Source organism: Suricata suricatta, chromosome 13 (genome assembly GCF_006229205.1).
Source record: "Suricata suricatta isolate VVHF042 chromosome 13, meerkat_22Aug2017_6uvM2_HiC, whole genome shotgun sequence".
NCBI classification, from domain to species: Eukaryota; Metazoa; Chordata; class Mammalia; order Carnivora; family Herpestidae; genus Suricata; species Suricata suricatta.
This window is the reverse complement of record NC_043712.1, coordinates 7,977,952-7,996,560: the sequence shown is the minus strand read 5'-3', so window position 1 is coordinate 7,996,560 and position 18,609 is coordinate 7,977,952. Positions and strand designations below refer to the sequence as shown.

General features: G+C 49.9%; 1 protein-coding gene across 7 annotated transcripts in view; it reads left to right on the top strand.

The window, feature by feature from the left end:
• The window catches only part of RALGPS1 (Ral GEF with PH domain and SH3 binding motif 1), a 242,937-nt gene that overhangs the window by 60,437 nt on the left and 163,891 nt on the right, over positions 1 to 18,609 (top strand). For all 7 annotated transcript variants that reach the window (XM_029920466.1, XM_029920465.1, XM_029920461.1 and 4 more), the window contains one exon: positions 12,137 to 12,220. In XM_029920466.1, coding sequence (XP_029776326.1) covers positions 12,137 to 12,220 — 84 coding nt within the window. The remainder of the gene's footprint in view (positions 1 to 12,136; positions 12,221 to 18,609) is intronic.

Sequence of the window (18,609 nt, the reverse complement as noted above, 5' to 3'; positions counted from 1 at the left end):
TTCCTGGAAGGCAGATGCCTTGCCCAATGCTCTGTCCCCAAGGCTTGCACGGCGCATGGCACAGGGAGGCGCTGTGTGAGACTGGCTGTGTATGACTGATTAGACGGGGGCCGGGGACAGTGTCGAGAAGCTGGCCAGGCCCCAGGGTGGGACCAAAGCCACGGCCTCCCTCCCTGTCTTATAAAAGGCGGTTTCACACCATCAGAGGCTTGCTTGTGGCTCCAGTGTCTGAAAGATTTCCTCACACTTAATTTAAATAAGTGTCCCTGTATAGATCAAATATTTGAAAGGTTGGTTTTTCCTTTTAGGCTTTCAGAAGAGGAAATAGCTTTTCTGAAAGCTGTTCCTCCCGGTCTGCTTGCGCACCAGCCGTCTGAGGTCATCGGCCGACAGCAGGGATGTCAGAGCAGCCCAGCACCTCTGCAGTGTGTCCCACTGTGTAGCCTTGCTGGGATCTATCAACATCTTGGTTTGTTTCCCCAAACCCTGCGCTGGCCAGGGGCTTCAGGCTGTTCGTGCCCAAGAAGCAAGTTACTGGCGGCGGGGGGAGGGAGACTCTTCCAGTGTGAGAGGCTGAATGAGACTATTCAGATGAGCGGACACTCGGCCCGTGGCCGCTTCTGCAGCTCTGCCTTGCTCTGTACTACAGTCCGCCTGTCGTCCCCAGGGAGCTGGGCACAGGGCATCCTTCGGGCCGGGACAGCCCTGAGCTCCTGTGCCACCTCCAGGCTCGTCATTTTCTATGGTACCCACTCTGCCTCCATCAGTCTCTTTGGAGGGAAGTCTGTCCCACCCCTGGCCCTGTCTGGTTACCTGAGCTCCTACCTCAGCGTCCCTCTGGGACGTTTTTGTATTAAAAGCTGGTGTCTGCCCTTTGCTATCTAGATGAACTCGCATAAATTATTTCATCTCTGTGAGCCTCAGATGTCTTATCTGTAAAATGGGACAGTAAAATCTCTAAGTATAGCATAGGGAATAGAGTCAATGATATTGTAATAATGTGCGGTGACAGACAGCAACTACACTTCTCGTGATGTACTTGAGTCACGTGTAGCATGTATGGAATTGTCATATCACTGTATATGTCACTAATGTAGCGTTGTAAGTCAACTATACATCAGTCACAAAAACTGTATACGTGAACTTATTTTAGTAATGACAGAAAAATCACACATTTCTGCAGGGCTCAATATATTATCTTCTCTGTAGGATGCTAGTAAGTTTCTTCTATTGCTTTCTAAATAAAAAAGGGGGGCCTAGAAGAGTCTAAGTGTATAAAGATATTTTGTTCTGCAAAGAAATTTCCTTTATATTCAAGTGTACCTAATTGAACACTGGAGAACATAAAACATTTTACTTCATAGTCTGGCTTTGAGACTCAAACCAAATGAAGTAGCTAACAGTGCATCGTACGGTCCCTAGAATGGAGGAGGCACGCGGTCCCTTGTAGTTCTCATCTCCCTGTGTCCTTCATCTCGTCACCCCTTTGGTTCCATCTCCTCTGTAGATGGTCAGCATTATTCAAAATGGGGGTCGAACCTCGTCGTAACAGGGCTCGGCCAGGCTGACAGCACAGGGGTTACGAGTCTGAGCTTTGGAGCCATGCAGACCTGGTTTGGATCCCAGTTTTGTCATTTCTTTACTGTGTGACCTGGGATGAGTTAGTCATCCTCTTGGAATCTCAGTTTTTCTTATGTGTAAACTGAGGGCAATAATAGCCCTTTCCAGGGCGCCTGGCTGGCTCGGTCGGAAGAGCACACGACTCTTGGTATCCGGGGCGTGAGTTCGAGCCCTGTGCTGGGTGTAGCGATTACTAAAAAAAAATGACCACTCTTTCTGATGGATGCCATTGTTAAAGATTTCAGGACGTCCTGTAAGAAGAGTCCTTAGCCTCATGCCCGGCCCAGGAAGCAGGCTGTTAGCTGCTGCTGTTACTGTTTTCTTCTTCTCAGGCTGGGAACCAGACCGAGCTTGCCGGAAGGACCCTGCTTGCCTCACAAAATGAGGCGGGGCCATGGGGCCAGTGCTTGGTCATCTGTGTCCCGCCGTGTTCTCTCCCATCCGAGGAGAGTTGGGGCTGGCGGTTTGGGTCTCAGCCTCCCCAGATGGGTCCCAGGTGTGTGGTGGCCAGAGCGGCCTCCGTGGTGTGTGAGCAGCCGGTGGGGAGTGCTCCTGGCGCGTGGGCCTTCAGAGAGCGCCTTCCAGAGCCTAGAAGACACGTGGGACGCTCCATTTGTCTCTCTCTCTCTCCCGAATCCCTCCCCTGCCCTGTGCGGCTCTCCGTCTCTCTCCCTCCCTGCTCCACCTGAAGGCACCTCTCGCCTGGCCCTGGTCCCCCGACCTGCATTGGAACCTTTCTGCTTCTGAATGCCTTTTTCCGTCTTCTCTCTCTCTCTCTTTCTCTTTCCTTCTTCCTCTCCTTCCCTCCCCTCCCTTTTTCCTCTCCCCTTTCTCTTGCTCCCTCCCCTTCTCTCTTTCTGGAACCTGAGTTTGCACTGGTTGTTTGTGTGTTTTTCTGGCCACGGGCCCCCATCTGCCCCCAGCCCGCCTCTCCCACAGCTGTTTCCTGTCTCCTGCCTCACCACACTGTCATGTCCACTCCGTCCCTGGGGGCCAGCACGGTGCCTAGAGCCTCCTACCCCTTCGTGACTGCCTCTCAGACTCAGCCTCTGCACACCCCCTCAGAGCACTTGGAGAAGGCAAACCACTGCAGTCACGTCGTCTCCAGAAGCAGGTCTTACTTAACAGTGTTTTTATATAAAACCAGACATGTGACCTCTACTCTACTTTGCTCATAGAATGGGAAAACTGGGAGGAACTTAGCATCGGTGCCACTGGATTTTACAGACAGGAAACCAAGCTCCCACAGAGGATAGGACCGGCCCAGAGTCTCAGAGCGGGTTTTGGCACAGCTGAGATTAGAACCCAGCGCTCCTGACTTAAGAAGTTCCCGTGAAAGCATGACATCGCCCGTGTGAACTGCATGTGTCTTTCTCCATCATCTCTGAATTTTTGTCCTTCCATCTGTAACCCGAGGCCTTCTAAGAGCTGCAGCCGATCTACCTAACCTCTTAGTGACAAGCTCCAGCTCTCTTTGGGGGGACAGGAGAGTGGAGGTGGGGACACACCGTATGTAATGGGGACATAAAGAACCTGTGTCAGTCCTGTGTGGGTTTATCACCCTTCAGTCTTCCTGCTTGTCCTGGGTTGACCCTGCTCTCTGGGTCAGAGCCGTCTGACGTGGCTGTTAGAACATTTAAAATACACAGTTTGCATTATATATATAATTTGTATCCAAGTACGTTAACATGTAGCGCAGTAATGATTTCAGCAGAAGAACCAGGGCTGATTCCCCTCCGGACGACACCCAGGGCTCATCCCAGCCCCAGGGGCTCCTGACTGCCCCGGCCCGCTTAGCCCATCCCGCCAGCAGCCCTCACTTTGCTCTCTGTATTTAAGAGTCTCTTATGTTTTGTCCCCCTCCCTGTTTTTATATTATTTTTGCTTCCCTTCCTGCACCGTATTTCTCTTGGCCAGTGCTGGGCGAGAGCCTGTAGGCCTTCCTCAGGCAGGGATCCACGGGACCGGCAGGCTTACCGCCTGAAGGCCCATCAGGTGTAATGAACGTACCATTCTGAGCATCAGAGTCACTCGAGTCGTTTTCTGTGTCCTGTGGTTCAGACAAGGAGCTTCCACGCACCACCTGTGGTCTCTCATCCTAATCCACATTCTGGCAGCCTTTCTCCTCTGCCTTGTGTAATGACGGCAGTTGGTCTGAGTTACATGTTACTCAGCTTCCAAGAGGCTTATATTTTTCTTTCTAAAATCGCAAGTGAACGGTGCATTTTGCTAATTACCTATCAGGGTCTGAGAGGACCATATCACATTTTTCTTTTCTGACTTATCGATGTGCTATTATTATGTTAACAGTCTTCGAACCGTTAGCTACTCCTGTGTTTCTAAAATGAATTGGCTAGGTCATGCAGGGTCATTCTTTCCCCCCTTGTTCTGTGTTTGTTAGGTGTCACGGTTTGGGGCTTTTTTCCCGTTACTTTTTGTGCTCTGGACTAAATTATTTAGCATAAGAAGTAGGGAGTCTGAGAGGACTCCCTGGTGAAATTATGTGGGCCTGGAACCTGTGAGTTAACTTTTCCAGTTTCTGACGTGGTGTTTAGCATACTCACCAGACAGAGAGAAGTTTTGGTTGGCCAAAAAATGGAAGGCAGTGTGAAGACCAGGTCCGAGCCTGCGACTTCCCAAGAAGCAGGTACTTCCAGAAATTTCCCTTTGTGTTCCTAGCAGTGTTCAGGGTGCCTCTGCCACTTGTGAAGATCAACATTAAGAAGGACTCCATTGTGGGGCGCTTGAGTAGCTTAGTTGGTTAAGCATCTGCCTTCGGCTCAGGTCATGATCTTGCCGTTCGTGGGTTCAGGACCCGTATTGGGCTCTCAGCTGTCAGCGGGGAGCCTGATTGGGATTCTCTGCCCCTCGCTCCGCCCCTCCCTCCCCTCTCAAAAATAAATAAAACATTAAAAAAAGAGAAGGATTTGATTGCGTCAGAAAACGTAAGCACTGAATTTAAACCACCGTGGAAGCAGTAGCAGATAGAGATACTGTGGGAGACCGAAGCAGAGAGAAAGGGTAAGCTAAAATTTGCTCCTGGAGCTTGGAGGGAACCCCGGAGGGGACCAGGAGGACGGGCCATCTCTAGGGGCTGTGGCGTGGCCACAGGAGCTCTGGGGAGATGTGAGGCAGACATGTGGCACGGACAGGCACACCTGTGGAACCGTGGATACGGCATAAGCTCAGTTTTCGAGGGAGCGAGTGAGCGTGTGTGCACATGTGTGTGCCCTTGCACCCGTGGGTGGGGAGATGGAGGTGCTCTGTGGCTAAGGGTCCAGGCCTCCGAGACCGACAGCACGGGTGTGAGTCTCAGCTCTCACACGGACCACGTGTGACATTTCCAACTAAGGTTCCCTTTCCTCATCTGCAAAATGGGGCAGTAACAGCACTTCTCTCCTAGGGTCATGGTGAGGATTCACTGAGCACTGGGATAAACACTTGTAAAACGATTGAGCCCTTCGTAAGCGCTCAGTAAATGTTCACCCTTGTTACTGTGCCATTATTATTACTAAACTACGCCTTTCTCTGGGTTTTAGGCTAATGCCTGGTATACATTTTCTTCTACAGGCTTTCTGTGTTGTTCAGGTTTTCTATCGTGAACATTTACTAGGTCCCTAATCAAAAAAGCCAAAGTGTGTTGTTTTTTAAAAGCAAACATCTGAATGCTATTACTTGGAAAAAGCATTTCCCAAGAATATGGAGAAAGGGAATTGAGCACAGTCCCCGGCGTAAGCGTGGAATAGGAGAGGGAGGCCCCGTGGGCCTCGTATCCGGCTTGGGAATCTGGTGAGCTGAGCTGCCGGTGGCTGCTGGCTGTGGCGTCCGCCGGGGCCCTTTCTCTGTCACATGGACGGGAGGCTGTTCACAGGGCTGCACTTGGCCGCTGCGCTGCGTTGACAGCTGCTTCTAATTGTGCAGAGCTGCACAGGATCGGGGCTGGAAAGGGAGTGTTTTGGGAAATTTGCATCATCTTCATGACCCTAAATCTACAGTGTCCTAAGCACAGTAGTTTGAGGATATGATGAAGAGGTGGTGGTTGGGAGTTGTTATTCTATAGAAATTAATGTGACTGGAAGCTGAGACGGATGAATTACTAGACTCATTCCATGACCTCTGTCCCCCAGGCGCATACCCTGACGCCAAGGAAGGCTCCCATTTGTCCCCAGTGATTCTTCCCCCACGTTTGTGGTTTGTCTGGCCAGGGTTCCGAGGCCTTGTGGAGGCCCTCGTGTTCATTTCTCCCTGGGCCCTGCCTCCTCCCTTGCTCTGCACACAGCCCCTCACGGGCGTCTGTTTCAAAGTACTGAGGTGCACTGCCCTCCCGTGAGGACGCGACACCCCATGTATGAGATTACAGTACACGCCAGACTAGGGTACCGCTGAAGGATCCTCGGGAGGTTTACATCCACTCTGCCGCCCTCCTGCCTGTGTGATCGGGGCAATAAAACCTACGTAACACACTCGGGAGGCTTTTGGAAGCCAACTCCGCTCAGTCCCTCCGTTGCCTGCAGATCCCACTCAGTAAAATAAAATCCTGTCCTCACTTGCCCTCCAGGCGGGGGTATGACCTGGTCCCCCACCCGCCTCCTTTCTTACCTCCTCTCCTCCCGCTGCTCCGCTCCGCCCACGCTGGCCATGCTGCTGGCCTCAGCCCAGCCCCTGCTTTGGTCTGTTCCTTAGCATCGCTCACTTCTCCTCTGGGCTGGGCGCCTGCCGGGGTCCCACACGAGGCCTGCAGCTCTGTCCTGGCCCCGGTGAGGAGAGGCTCACCCCTCTTCATCGCCTACATGTGTGGCCGGGGCAGATTCAGTCCCCTGCTTGCTATGTCGTTTTCCAGTTAGAAATGGAAGGTGATGGCAATCGCACCCACGCTGAGGGTCCCATGAGGGGGAGAGGAGACGTTCATCTCGGCACGTGCCGGGTGCCAGCACGCTTCCTGGCACAACGTCGGCAGTCAGTAAAGCTTGCAGGCTCATCCCAGGCGTAGCTGGAGTCCTGGTACCCAGGGACTATTCTTCTGGGCACCTTATCCCCATCAGATGCCAGGGTCTCTCCTGATTCTAGGTCATCTGCTCCTGCTCCCACCTGCTCTGTGCTGCCTTTTCCCTTATTTAAGAAATGCGTTGAAAGTACTTATAATTTATCTGACATTATTCTAAGCAATTGACAAATATCACCTTATTTACTTTTTTTTGGAAACTATTTATTTAGTAATCTCTATACCCAGTGTGGGGCTCGAACTCACAACCCCAGGATCAAGAGTCACATGCTCTTCTGACTGAGCCAGTTATAAGTTACTTCTTATAACTACTGTGTGAGGAAGGTGTTGTTCTTGCCAGTTTTCAGATGAACAGGGTCAGGCCCTGGGAGAGGAAGTGGCGTGGCCAGGGTCACATGGCCAGAGGGTTGCGAGTTGGCCCCGGTCCATCTGACTCCTTACGTGCTGTGCTCCATGGTCTTTTTCCCACCCCTGTGCCCTCCCCATTCACTCCCGAGACCAAAGCCAGCCCCGCTCCTGGGTTGGGGTGAGAGCCCCTGGGAAGCGTCTGTCATTCCTCCCCCCAGCCCCAGAACCCTTTGGTACCGAGACTTCCATGAGGGTGACAAGGTCTGAGAGTCCCTGGAGGACACAGCAACCACACCGTCATTTGCCTGTTCTTAACCATGTCACCAAAGCTAGTCCCTAGAATGCCTTACCCGTTAGCCCCCAGGCCCAAACCCCAAACTGGCACTGTCTCCCCTGACTGCCTCAGTGGGTTGTCTGCTGCCTGGGCTGTTTTCAGAACTCCTTTGACTAAGCATGATTGTCCCACAGGTTCTTCTGAAGATCCTTTAGACAGTAGAATGGGAGAAAGTGGAGCAGGACAGAGAAAGGTTGCCACTGAGTAAAACTGGTAATGTAGGGCCCGTGGCCAGTGGCAGCTGGTGGTCGCCCATGGACTCAGACTTCGTGACCGTTCCTTCAAGCAAGCAGGTTCCACGTGGACATGTCTTAGGAACGTGATGTGGGAAAGACTGCAGTCTCGATCAAGCACATGTGTGGAAGGGCCATGTGTTGGCACCAACTTCCTGTGGCCTTGATCCTGCAGGGTCTCCAGGGAGAACTTGTCCCACTCCCCAGGCCTCCTGTTCCCGAGCCTTACTTCACTGGCCCCAGATATGGTCAGGGTCAGGCCTTTCTCAGGCCACCTCAGGCCCCCGACTCCCAGACCCCTACACACAAAGCTGGCGGCTGGCGGCTTTCTTGGCAGTGTGGTCCCAAGAAGCTTTCCCGGGAAGGCTGCTGGCAGTGGTGACTCTTGCTGTCCCCTAGGAAAGCTTGCGTTAAGTAGAAGTTGTTTCTATGTTGGTTAGAAATGTTTCCCCGGTTTCTTTGTAATACACCTTCCCCCTTGACTGTCAGAATGGGTGTCTAAATGAATCTCGTGCTGTAAGGTGTTTTATTTAAGGCAGCTGGTCAGACTCCTTTTGGGTTCCTGCCCCGCTGACACTGACGTCGAGGTCCTTGTGGGTCACCAAGGAAGCTGTGGCCAGAGGTGGCCGAATGTCCTGGCCTGGAGCTCAGGAGAGAAACTGGGCTGGGCACAGACAGACAGGCGACGTGAGCTGTGGCAGTAGATGTGGTCGTCTAGGGAGGCCCATGGACACAGAAGAGTACAGAAGAAGACCGTGGACAGATTTAGGTAGAAGTGGTGGTGGGAGGGTGGTACAAGAAAAGAAAAATGCAGCCGGAAACTAAGACTGAGGCTGGGGGTCGTGAGAAGCGAGAAGACAGCCGGAGAGCGGGAGCGGAGAGCGTGGTGCTGAAGGGCTGGCCCAGGGAGCGGGAGCGGGCGGAGGGGCTGCCCTGCTGGGAGGCGGTCCTGAGCAAGGGACAGAGCAGTGTCTGTGGAACAGGGGGCCGGGAAGGCGGTGGGGAGGGAAGTGATGCTGACAGCCTGGAAAAGATGTCTGTTGTCATGAGTATACTTGTTATTATTGTCGCCATTATTATTCTTGTTCATGCAGGGGAAGAGGGTGAGGGTGCAGGGGGAGAGCGGGCTGGTGGGCGGGGCTGAGCAGCAGAGGGGACGGGGTCCAGGGCCCCAGAGGAGAGCGGATCCCTGAGAGGGTAGGTTCTCTCTTCCATTGAAGCCAAGGAAGGGGAGAGGACACAAGTGAATGTGCACATTTGGTGGCAGAAAGTTTTCTTCTCACAGCTTGTGTGTTCTCCCTGATGAAGCCAGGCACATCCACACGACAGAAGAGGGGCCCCAGAGGAAGCTGGCAAAGGACGGGCCAGGATCGTCCTCTCCTCTCACATCCAGCTGACCTCAGCGGAGAGCTCGGGGCCAAGGACAGATGGGGCGAGATCAGGGCCCCAGCGCCCTTGGGAGGGGGTGTGTGGCTTTCCGGGGACAGCCGGGTGGCTCACCCAGGTTGCAAGGCCACCAGCCTCAACCCAACCCCTTGTCTCCTTCCAGAACCAACCCTGTCTCCTCTGGTCAATTTTAACTTAATTGCACTCAGATCAGTTCCATAGCATAGGCTTTTTTTAGGCATTAGTGACTGGAAGCGTTTTGTTCTATTACTTCACATTTTCCAAGCCCACTTCACACAGATGGAATGTCTTGTAATCCTATAAGGCCAAACACAGAAGAGGAGCAGTGCCAAGGAGGTGGGCCCAGGACTTGTTTTAGTGCAGATAGAATGGTCTTATTTCTTTTGACGTCCTGATAAATCTTGCTGCCCTGAATTTGGGAGATTACAACACCGAGGAATGCTCATGATCCGTTCATTCAACAAATGCGGCTTGGCATCCACTCGGAGCCAGATCTGCATGTCGGTGCCCTACATGTCACCTCCTTTGCCAAGCTTTACCTCTTTCAGTCTCTGCCACAATTCTGTGGAGTTAATTTCCGTGTCCCCTGTTTCATCAGCGATGAAAACAGTGCCGACAGAGGTTAACTTGCCTGAGGTCACCTCGGAAGTAAGTGGCCGGGCCGGGATTCAGGGCAAGGTCTTTTGGCTCTTAAGTCCTTCGCTCCTCCTGTTTCATCAAGGAACTCCTCAGACATTATATTTCACTCTGCTGAGGTTTTCATTTGAAATGTCTCCTGTCTCTCAGAGCAAAAGGTTCTTGGGGGAATTATCAAAACCCAAGGAGTATACAGTTTTTGAACCAGGGTCTTAGAAATGCTCCAATCAAATAAATTTGGGGCAGACATCGTAAGTACTTGCTTAGGTTCCTGTCTGCATGACATCAGCAAAGCATGAGAGAAATCATAATAGATTTGGTTGATAATTTCAGGTTGCACCAAGAGCATGGTGCGGGAGGCAGCGTTTGGGGCTCTCACTGAGTCGCACAGCCATGACACCCTGGGAAGGGGAAGGTAGATGACGTTTGCCATAAAGCACTTGCTGTATGCTCCGTGCTCTGCGTGTCTGGATCTCATTTAATCGTTATAGTGAGCTTCATAGATAAATACAATATCATACCCGTTTAAAGATGCGAAGACTGAGTTCTAAGAAGGTTATCTGCTGAGAAGATCATGCAGCTGGTGTGTGGAGGCCAGGATATGACTGGTCTGTCTAATTCTAAATAAGATTACAGACTTTTAATTTAATGTGTGTACGTAAACACACACGTGTGCGTGCACACATACACATGTATATGTGTAGAACTTTTGCTGTTTATTGAAGAATTCTGGAAAAAACAAAGGGAACGACTATTAAATGAGAAATTGGGCAACGACCATGCCTCAGTCCTTGAAACACGTCTTTTATATCTGATTATAATCCATTCCTATCCAGGACTGGTTTTGGGACCCGCAGAGGAGGGAAGCTCTAGCTCTCACAATTAAACTTTGAAAGGGCAGTGATACACGTTTGCAAAACAATTAACATATTTGTTCTAAAGGGAGGAGAAGTCAGTGTAACTGAGGCCGGTTGAGTGTGTGTGTTTAGAACAAGGAGAATTATGTTAAACAGAAGTAAATGCTACATCTCAAAGAGGTTCATGTCTGCTTGTGAAAAGAAATGAGTCGAGGTATTTACCCAAGAGGATAGATCCTGAGCCCCTCCCTCTTTGCTAAACGGATGTGGCGTGAATCACATGAGGTAACAGGTGAGTGCCTCGGCCAGCACCCGACATGCGAGGGACTCTTGATAAATGGTGGCATTCGTTAACGTCCTGGTCATTACTGTCACTTGGGGTCTACACTGGGAAGGCGTAAAGAACTTGGCAGGGTCAAAGGTGGTCATGTTTTCCCGTGTGGGTGACCGGGGAGAGAAATGGTGCGTGCACAGAGGTGAGACAGCCAGAAGAGAGCTGAGTGCATAACCCCAGCTTGGTGCCTGGGCGCTTTCAAGTCCAGGCCATTGATCTGGTCTCCTGAGCTGTCCATTGCCTCCAGTCGGGCTTTACACAGCACCTGTGCCTTAGAGTTGGGCCCCGAGATGCATTTGAAGAGCCCGGCACTTCAGACAGAGCTGCTCGGCCGACAGGTTGTTGTCTCTGGCCATTCCCACTGCCCTCCCTGACTTCCTAGTGGACCCCTATTCCGGCTGGTGGGCAGCTGGCTCTCCCTAAAGATCTTATTAAAGTTCCAGATGTGTGGCAAAAAAAATGTTATTAATACTAGTGAGGCCTGATATGAAATAAAAGGAGGTCTTATAACTTAGGGGTAGAGAACTTTAGTTTGCCTCCTTTCTTCTGTTCTTTGCCAGGGCTGCCACGCCACAGGCTGAGAACGCCTGGTCTTGGATGGCGGGTCTTCCCTGGTCCTCTTACGCACCCAAGTCCTCCTGTTAGAGCGTTCCCGTTAGCCCCGTGGGTAGGAACCAGCCTCACGGATAGGTGGAATTTAGATAACTTGATTATTCAGATTGTGACCTATTGGAAATGAGGCAAGGCCCCTGAAGATGTTAAAGGCAACCTCTTCTCCTACCCCCTATTGGTTGTACGCCGTAGGGGAGGGGCTGACTTCAGGAAGGGGTGTGAGGTGGTCCCAGAAGCTTCTCTGATTGCAGTGGGCTTGGGCAAGGAGGTTCCCTCATTCCAGGAGTGGAGGGTGTCACGTCGCCAATGAACTCTGAAATCCTTTATCCATATTTTACTTAAAAATTTTTAAGTTCACCTGGGAGGGTGGGTCTTTGTGGCTAACACGTTATGCCATCTCGCAGACAGTTTGCCTTCAGTAGGGACGTCTGGTCCCAGGGGAGCTGGCAGAGGAGGCAGTTTGCGGCTGAGAATGTTTGGGCATAGAAGTCCTGTGAAATGTGGCCAGGGTTACTGAACAAAGTGTCCTGCTCTCCATCCTCTCTCCTGGGGGTCCTGGGATGCACCTCCATCTACAGATTCAGCCCTCCTCTCCAGAGGAGGGGGTGAAGACTCTCCTCCACCCCCAGTGAAATTATGAATGGCCAGGGCTTTGGCCCTTCCCCACCTCTGCGTCCACATGCCAATGAGGTGGCCCTTGTGTGTTTTGCATCCCAATTAGAATCGCTGTTGAAATGACTCTGTGCTTCCTAGGAACTAGCCAGCTGCGGATGGAGTAAGAAGGAGAAACATAGTCTCGCTCCCAACGTTGTGGCCTTTACCCGGAGGTTTAACCAGGTAAGCAGTGCCCCTTGCATGTGCCTGACCGGGTAGCGACCAGTGGTCCCCTGAGGGCTGGGAGCCCTGCCAGTGTTCAGTCCCAGGCACCCGGCCCCAGGTCCAAACCCCTCTTCCCGGACACCCCTCCCATCAGTCCTTTTGCCTGCACAGCCCTTCTTCACAGCAGGTGGAACCGAATACGTGTTTCCTGGGTTTAAATCACTTCACTGGCTTCCACTTGCAAAGCTAAGGTTCGAGCCCCTTCATCGCCCTGCAGGGCCCTGCACGGTGGGTCTGGTTTCTGTTCTCCCTTCCCGCCTCATCTCCTGTCCCTTCCCCTGCCCCCAGGCTTCAGCCATCCTGGCCGCCTTCTCTTCCCTCACGCACCATATCTCTGCCCCGTCAGGCCCCAGATGTGCTTCCTCTCAGCTCAGAATTCTTCCTCTCTCTTTAGCCCCCAGTCTGATCTCAGCCTGAATGTCCCTTCCGTGGGGAGCTTTCTGTGACCCTCCAGCCTGTGCGAGGTCTTGCTGTCAGGCACTCCCTCTCGGCCCCGGGCTGCTTTGTCCATGCGGCCCTTTGCTCATCTGCCCTCACTTTGTGCAGCTCTTGTGCGTCCATCTTCCTTCCTGGTCTGTGGTTCCATGAAGGCAGGGGCCACATCCAGCTCGCTCACCAGTGCGCCTCCCACCGCCTTGCCTAGTGTCAGGCATATGATAGGCCCTCAGTACATACATGTGGAATGTGTGAATGAGGTGCTCAGAAAACACTGGTTGAATTGAATTTCTTTGAGTTCCCGATGGCCTGGTCACTGGCCCCATACATTTGATTGCAAGATGACTTGGTCCAACCAGAACCTTTGCTCCAGTATGAAGATCTGCACCCCCACTTAAGGGAACGATGATGAAGACTTGGACCAGCTGAGGGCAGTAGGCTTCTGGCTTCTCAGCCAGATCTATCAGAATGAGATCTTTGGTAGAACGCACCCCCCTTGGGTGAATCAAACTCCCAAATGGTGCTGTTGACAGTTTTTCTTCTTTCTTCCTGTTTTCCTGGTTTCAAATGAGGACAGTGGCTTTGCACTTGCATAGTGTGCATGACTGGATCTCGGGGTGATGGGCCTGGGTTCCCCTTGGGCCTCCCACTCAGAAGTGCTGGGCCCTGGGCCTCACCACTGCCCGGCCCTCCCAGGCTTCTCTGCCCTCGGCTGCCACCCGAGGACGGGGAGAGCCTCCGAGAGGCACCAGCTTTTCGTGTGAAGATCAGGACTGAGTTTGCTTTATTGTTGTTATGATAGGAACTAAGAGGGACCTAGGCGTCTGCGGGAGGGCTGAATACACTGTTTTGAACAGAGAAGTTTTGAAACCTTATGTTTTTTTTTCTCTTTGTTCTCAAAAATCTTTTCCTTTTCAACTGAGCCTAGGCTTTAAAAAATAAAACAGATGTGCACACTCTATCAGAGGATTCATAGTTTCCTTCGCAAAACTATTTGACTGGAAGCCAGCTCAGTCCCACCTCTGGCCAGCCACGGGGCTGCCGGAGGAGGAGGGCCGCCGGGGGGCTCTGATGTAATCTGCCTTGCAGGCGGGGGCCAGGTCAGCCTGGCAGAGGGGGCTGCAGCTCGTTCTGCAAAAAGTTGCATTGTGTCCAGATCAGACTAAGTGGGTGAAGCGAGCCAGAAGCAAAGTCGCATTTTCCCAAACAGGACGCTCTGAGAAATGGTCTCGCGGCCAGCCTGTCAGCTGCTCCGAGTGAGCGGCTCCTGGACCCAGCCCTTGTAGCTCTGGCTTGAAAACTGGCCCGCAGCCAGGCGCGGTCGGCCCCTGGGGCTGCTTTCTCTGAGACGGGCTGATTGGCGTCCCTTCCTGGCAGACTTTTATATGTGAGAACAAGGCTCCCCATCAGACTCCAGATAAAGGCAAGCAGGTCAGTTACCTTGTTGAGCATCAGTTTCCTTATCTGTAAATGAGAAGAACAGTATGCCTCATCTTGCACAGTTGCCGTGGAGAGTAAGTGAACTGGCATATGAAGACCTCTTAGTGGGGTGTCTGGCAGGGAGTAAGCGTCCAAATGCTTTTGGGGAAACGAGGAAGGAACGGGAAGATCAGCTGATTGGAAGGGGGTTGTGGCAGATATGAGGCTTCCTGTGGCCAAACCAGAAGCCCGGGGGCCAACGCCTGCCTTCTCTGTGGGACCAGAGTCCGTTGGCGTTTGTTCCTAGAACTCGTAGAGGGATGGAGGTGCCCCGCTGAGCTCACTAGGCTGCCTGATATGGGCCAAGCTTGTACCTCAGCCCCAAGGAATTCAGCACAGAGCATTGGAGCACTCAGCCTTTTCTGGATCATGTGTTCTTTTGAGGATTTGGAAAAAATATATACGCATATATGAACCTGCCTCCAGATAAATGCACAGATGTATAAGTTTGCATTTAATTTTACTGAGTTCAGTGCTTACCCCCCAAAATCTGTGCATGAACACTTTAGGGGTCTGTGAGCAATAGCCTAAGAAGCTATGGTCACAGAGAATCAAACCCCTAAGGTTTGATAAGGTTTGATTGTAGGGCATCTTAGCCCTGCAGGTTGCTGGCTATCCTATCTTGGGTTGTCTTTTGACCTTTTTTCCCCCCTCCTTATTTATCAAGTGGGAAGAATCATTTCAAGTGGTTTTTGAAGATTAAATGAGAATTGTGGATATAAAGTGTTTAACCCAGAACTTGACACATAGTAAACAATTGGCATTAGCTTCAGAAAAGGGTGCAGAGTGGCGGGAGCTCTGAACTGAAGGACAGTGAGGCCGGGGACTCATTGCTGGCAGCAGAGTTGGAATTGTATTCTGAAGACGTTGAAGAACTAGGGAACGATGAGGAGGGAACTGGGAGAACTTGGTTCTGGTCTAGAGCCTGCTGCCAACCTATGTGAGGCCTTGGGCAAGTCACTTCCTCTCTCCGGGCCTCAGGACCCTTGTATATCAACCGAGATTGGGCAGGGCCAAAGGTTCCTGGTTCCAGGACGCCGGGTCCCTTCCCAGGCAGCCTCCTCCTCTGTGGCTGCAAGATGGCTGTCAACAGCTCCTGGCTCACACCCTATTGTGAGGGCAACCCCCAGCCGAAAAATCGTGCCTCCCTTTCAGTAGCTCTGTCATCCGATGTGGCTTTGGTTTGTGACCCATCCTGTTCATCTTGATCGGTCACTCTTCTGGGAAGACATGAGGCTCCAGTTGGCCAGGTCTTAGACACAAGCCTGTCCATGGAGCTAGGGGCAGGGGGCCCAGGCCACATGGGCTGAGAATGAAGAAGTGGTAGTTCCTCAAGAAACTAAGGGATAGAGGGGAACTTCCTCAACTTGACCAAGGACATCTACAGAAACCCTGCAGCCAACATCATACTTAATGGTAAGACACTGGATGATTTCCTCCTAAGGTTGGGAACAAAGCAAAGATGTGCTCTTACAGTAGTGTGCTGGAAGTCCTGATTAGTGCAGGATGATAAAAAAAAAAAAAAAGATAAGAAGATATAGATTGAAAAGAAATAAAACTGACTTCATTCCCATATGACATAATTGTCTATATAGAAAATCTCAAAGAAATCTGGAAAAAGTGGACTAAAACTAATAAGTGAATAGAGCAAGTTTGCAGGACACCAGATCAATATACAGAAGCTGTCCTATATATAAGCAATAAAGAATTGGAATTTGAAAATAGAAAACCCCCACTCCACTTAGAGTAGCACACAGTGTTTCGGTATAAATCTAACAAAGTTTGTGTAGGTTGTATATGTGGAAAGCTGCAAAACACTGAGGAAAGAAATCACAGTATATTGAGATAGATAGATATCCCATCTTCATGGATTGGAAGACTCAATATTAAGATGTCAGTTCCTCCCAACTTGATCTATAGAGTGAAGCAATCCCAATGAAAATCCTATCAAGCTATTTTATAGATAGAAAAAACTGATTCTAAAATACATATGGAAAGATTAAAGACAGCATAACCAACACAGTGCTGAAGAAGAACAAAGTTGGAGGACTCACTCAACCTGATGTTAAGACTAACTGTAAAGCTACAGCAGTATTGACAAAAGAAAAGACACCTACTAATGGAACAGAATACAGATACAGTCTTTGACAAATGCATGAGGGCATTCAATGGGAGAAGGGTAACTTCTTCAACAAAATGGTACTGGAACAATTGGAACTTTTTTAATGTATGTAAAATAATGGACCTAGACACAGACTATAGCTCTTTCATAAAAATGAACTCAAAATAGGATACCTGGGTGGCTCAGTCAGTTAAGGGTCTGATTCTTGATTTCAGCTCAGATCATGATCTCACAGTTGTGAAATTGAGCCCCATTTGAGGCTTCACGCTGAGCTTGGAGTCTGATGAAGATGTTCTCTCTCTCTCCCTCTGCCACTCTCCCCTGCTCGCACACTCTCTCTCTAAAAACAAACAAACAAAACTAAAAAAAAAAAAACCAAACCCTCAATATGGAGCATAAACCTAAATGTGAAGGACAAAACTCTAAAACTTTTAGGAGAAAACATAGAAGAAAATCTGTATGACCTTTGGTGATGAGTTATTAGACGTAACACCACAAGCAGAATCCATGAAAGAAAAAACTGATAGGCTGGGCTTTATTAAAATTAGAAATTTCTGTTCTGCAAAAGACAATGGTAAGATGATTAAAATACAAAGCACAGCCTGGGGAAATACTTGCAAAACACATATCTGGTAAAATAATTGTATCCAAAACATACTCTTAAAACTCAATGCCAAGAAAACAACCCAATTAAAAAATGGGCAGAAGGTCTGGACACCTCACCAAAGAAGTACAGATAGCAAACAAACATATAAAAAGACGCTCAACATCATTTGCCCCTGGGGAAATGCAAAAACACTATGCACCATTTAGAAGAGCTACAATGAAACAGTGACGGTGCTGTTGCAGCCACGTGTCTGGAGCAGACCACACTCTCACTCGTTGCTGGTGGGAATACAAAATGGTGCCATCCAGCGGTTGCACTCCTAGATATTTATCTAGCTTCTTTGAAATCTTATGTACACACATGCATACAAATATCTTAAAAAATTTTTTAATGTTTTATTTATTTTTGAAACAGAGAGAGACAGAGCATGAGAGGGGGAGGGGCAGAGAGAGAAGGAGACACAGGACCGGAAGCAGGCTTCAGGCTCTGAGCTAGCTGTCAGCACAGAGCCCGACGCGGGGCTCGAACCCACGAACGTGAGATCTGACCTGAGCCGAAGTCGGAGGCTTAACCGACTGAGCCACCCAGGCGCCCCCCAAATATCTTTATAGCAGCTTTATCCATCGTTATCAATTACTAAAAGGAATGAAGAGATCCTGCAATAGTGAATGGGTAGATACATTGGTAAATTCATACAATGGAATAGTATTCATCAAAAATGAAGGAAGGAAGGAAGGAAGGAATAAGCCCTCAAGCCATATAAAGACATGGATGAATCTTAAATGTATATTACTAAGTGAAAGAAACCAGTCTGAAAAGGTGAAATATGTATGATTACTTCCCCCTCCCACTCCCCAGCTTTTAAAAAACATTCTGGGAAATGTAGAAACGTTTTTGAAAAAGGTAAAACTCTAGAGGTGATGAACAGATCGATCAGTGGGTTGTTGGAGGTTTGAGACAGGGAGAGCACCAAGTTGGTGAGGCACAGAGGATTTCTTAGGGGGCTCAAACTATTCTGTATGGTACTGTATGATTCATAGTGTTATTTGGCACATGACACTAGGCATTTGTGGAAACCCATAGAACTTTCCATCACCAAGAGTAAGCTTTAGTATATGCAAATTTGAAAAATTGTTGGGGCGCCTGGGTGGCTCAGTCAGTTAAGCGGCTGACTGCGGCTCAGGTCATGATCTCATAGTCTGTGGGTTCGAGCCTCACATCTGGCTCTGTGCTGACAGCTCAGAGCCTGGAGCCTGTTTCAGATTCTGTCTCTCTCTCTCTCTGCTCCTCCCCATCCATTCTCTGTCTCTCTCAAAGACATAAAAAATTTTTTTTTAAATGAAAACTTGTTTGTGGAAATTAAGGAATCCTAGAATGGAATGCAGAGCATAAAAAAATAAAACAGTATAAATGATGAAACAACATCACTGAGGAAGGTGAGGTGAAAGGTGCTGAACTAAGTAACTTTGGAAATTAGGGGAGCCTCCTGTAAGACTAAAGACAAAAGGAACTGTATATAAACTCTGGGCTCTAGTTGATCTAGCTGCTTCCCAAGAGCATTGGGTAACAGTTCTGAAGCCCTTTTACATGAATACTGGAGTTGAACAATTCAGGAAATTGATGGCAGATGGTAGGACCCAGGATTTTCACTGTTTGGAGTGGAAAGTTACAGATAAGCAAGGGGGAAAGGCTAAGACATCAATA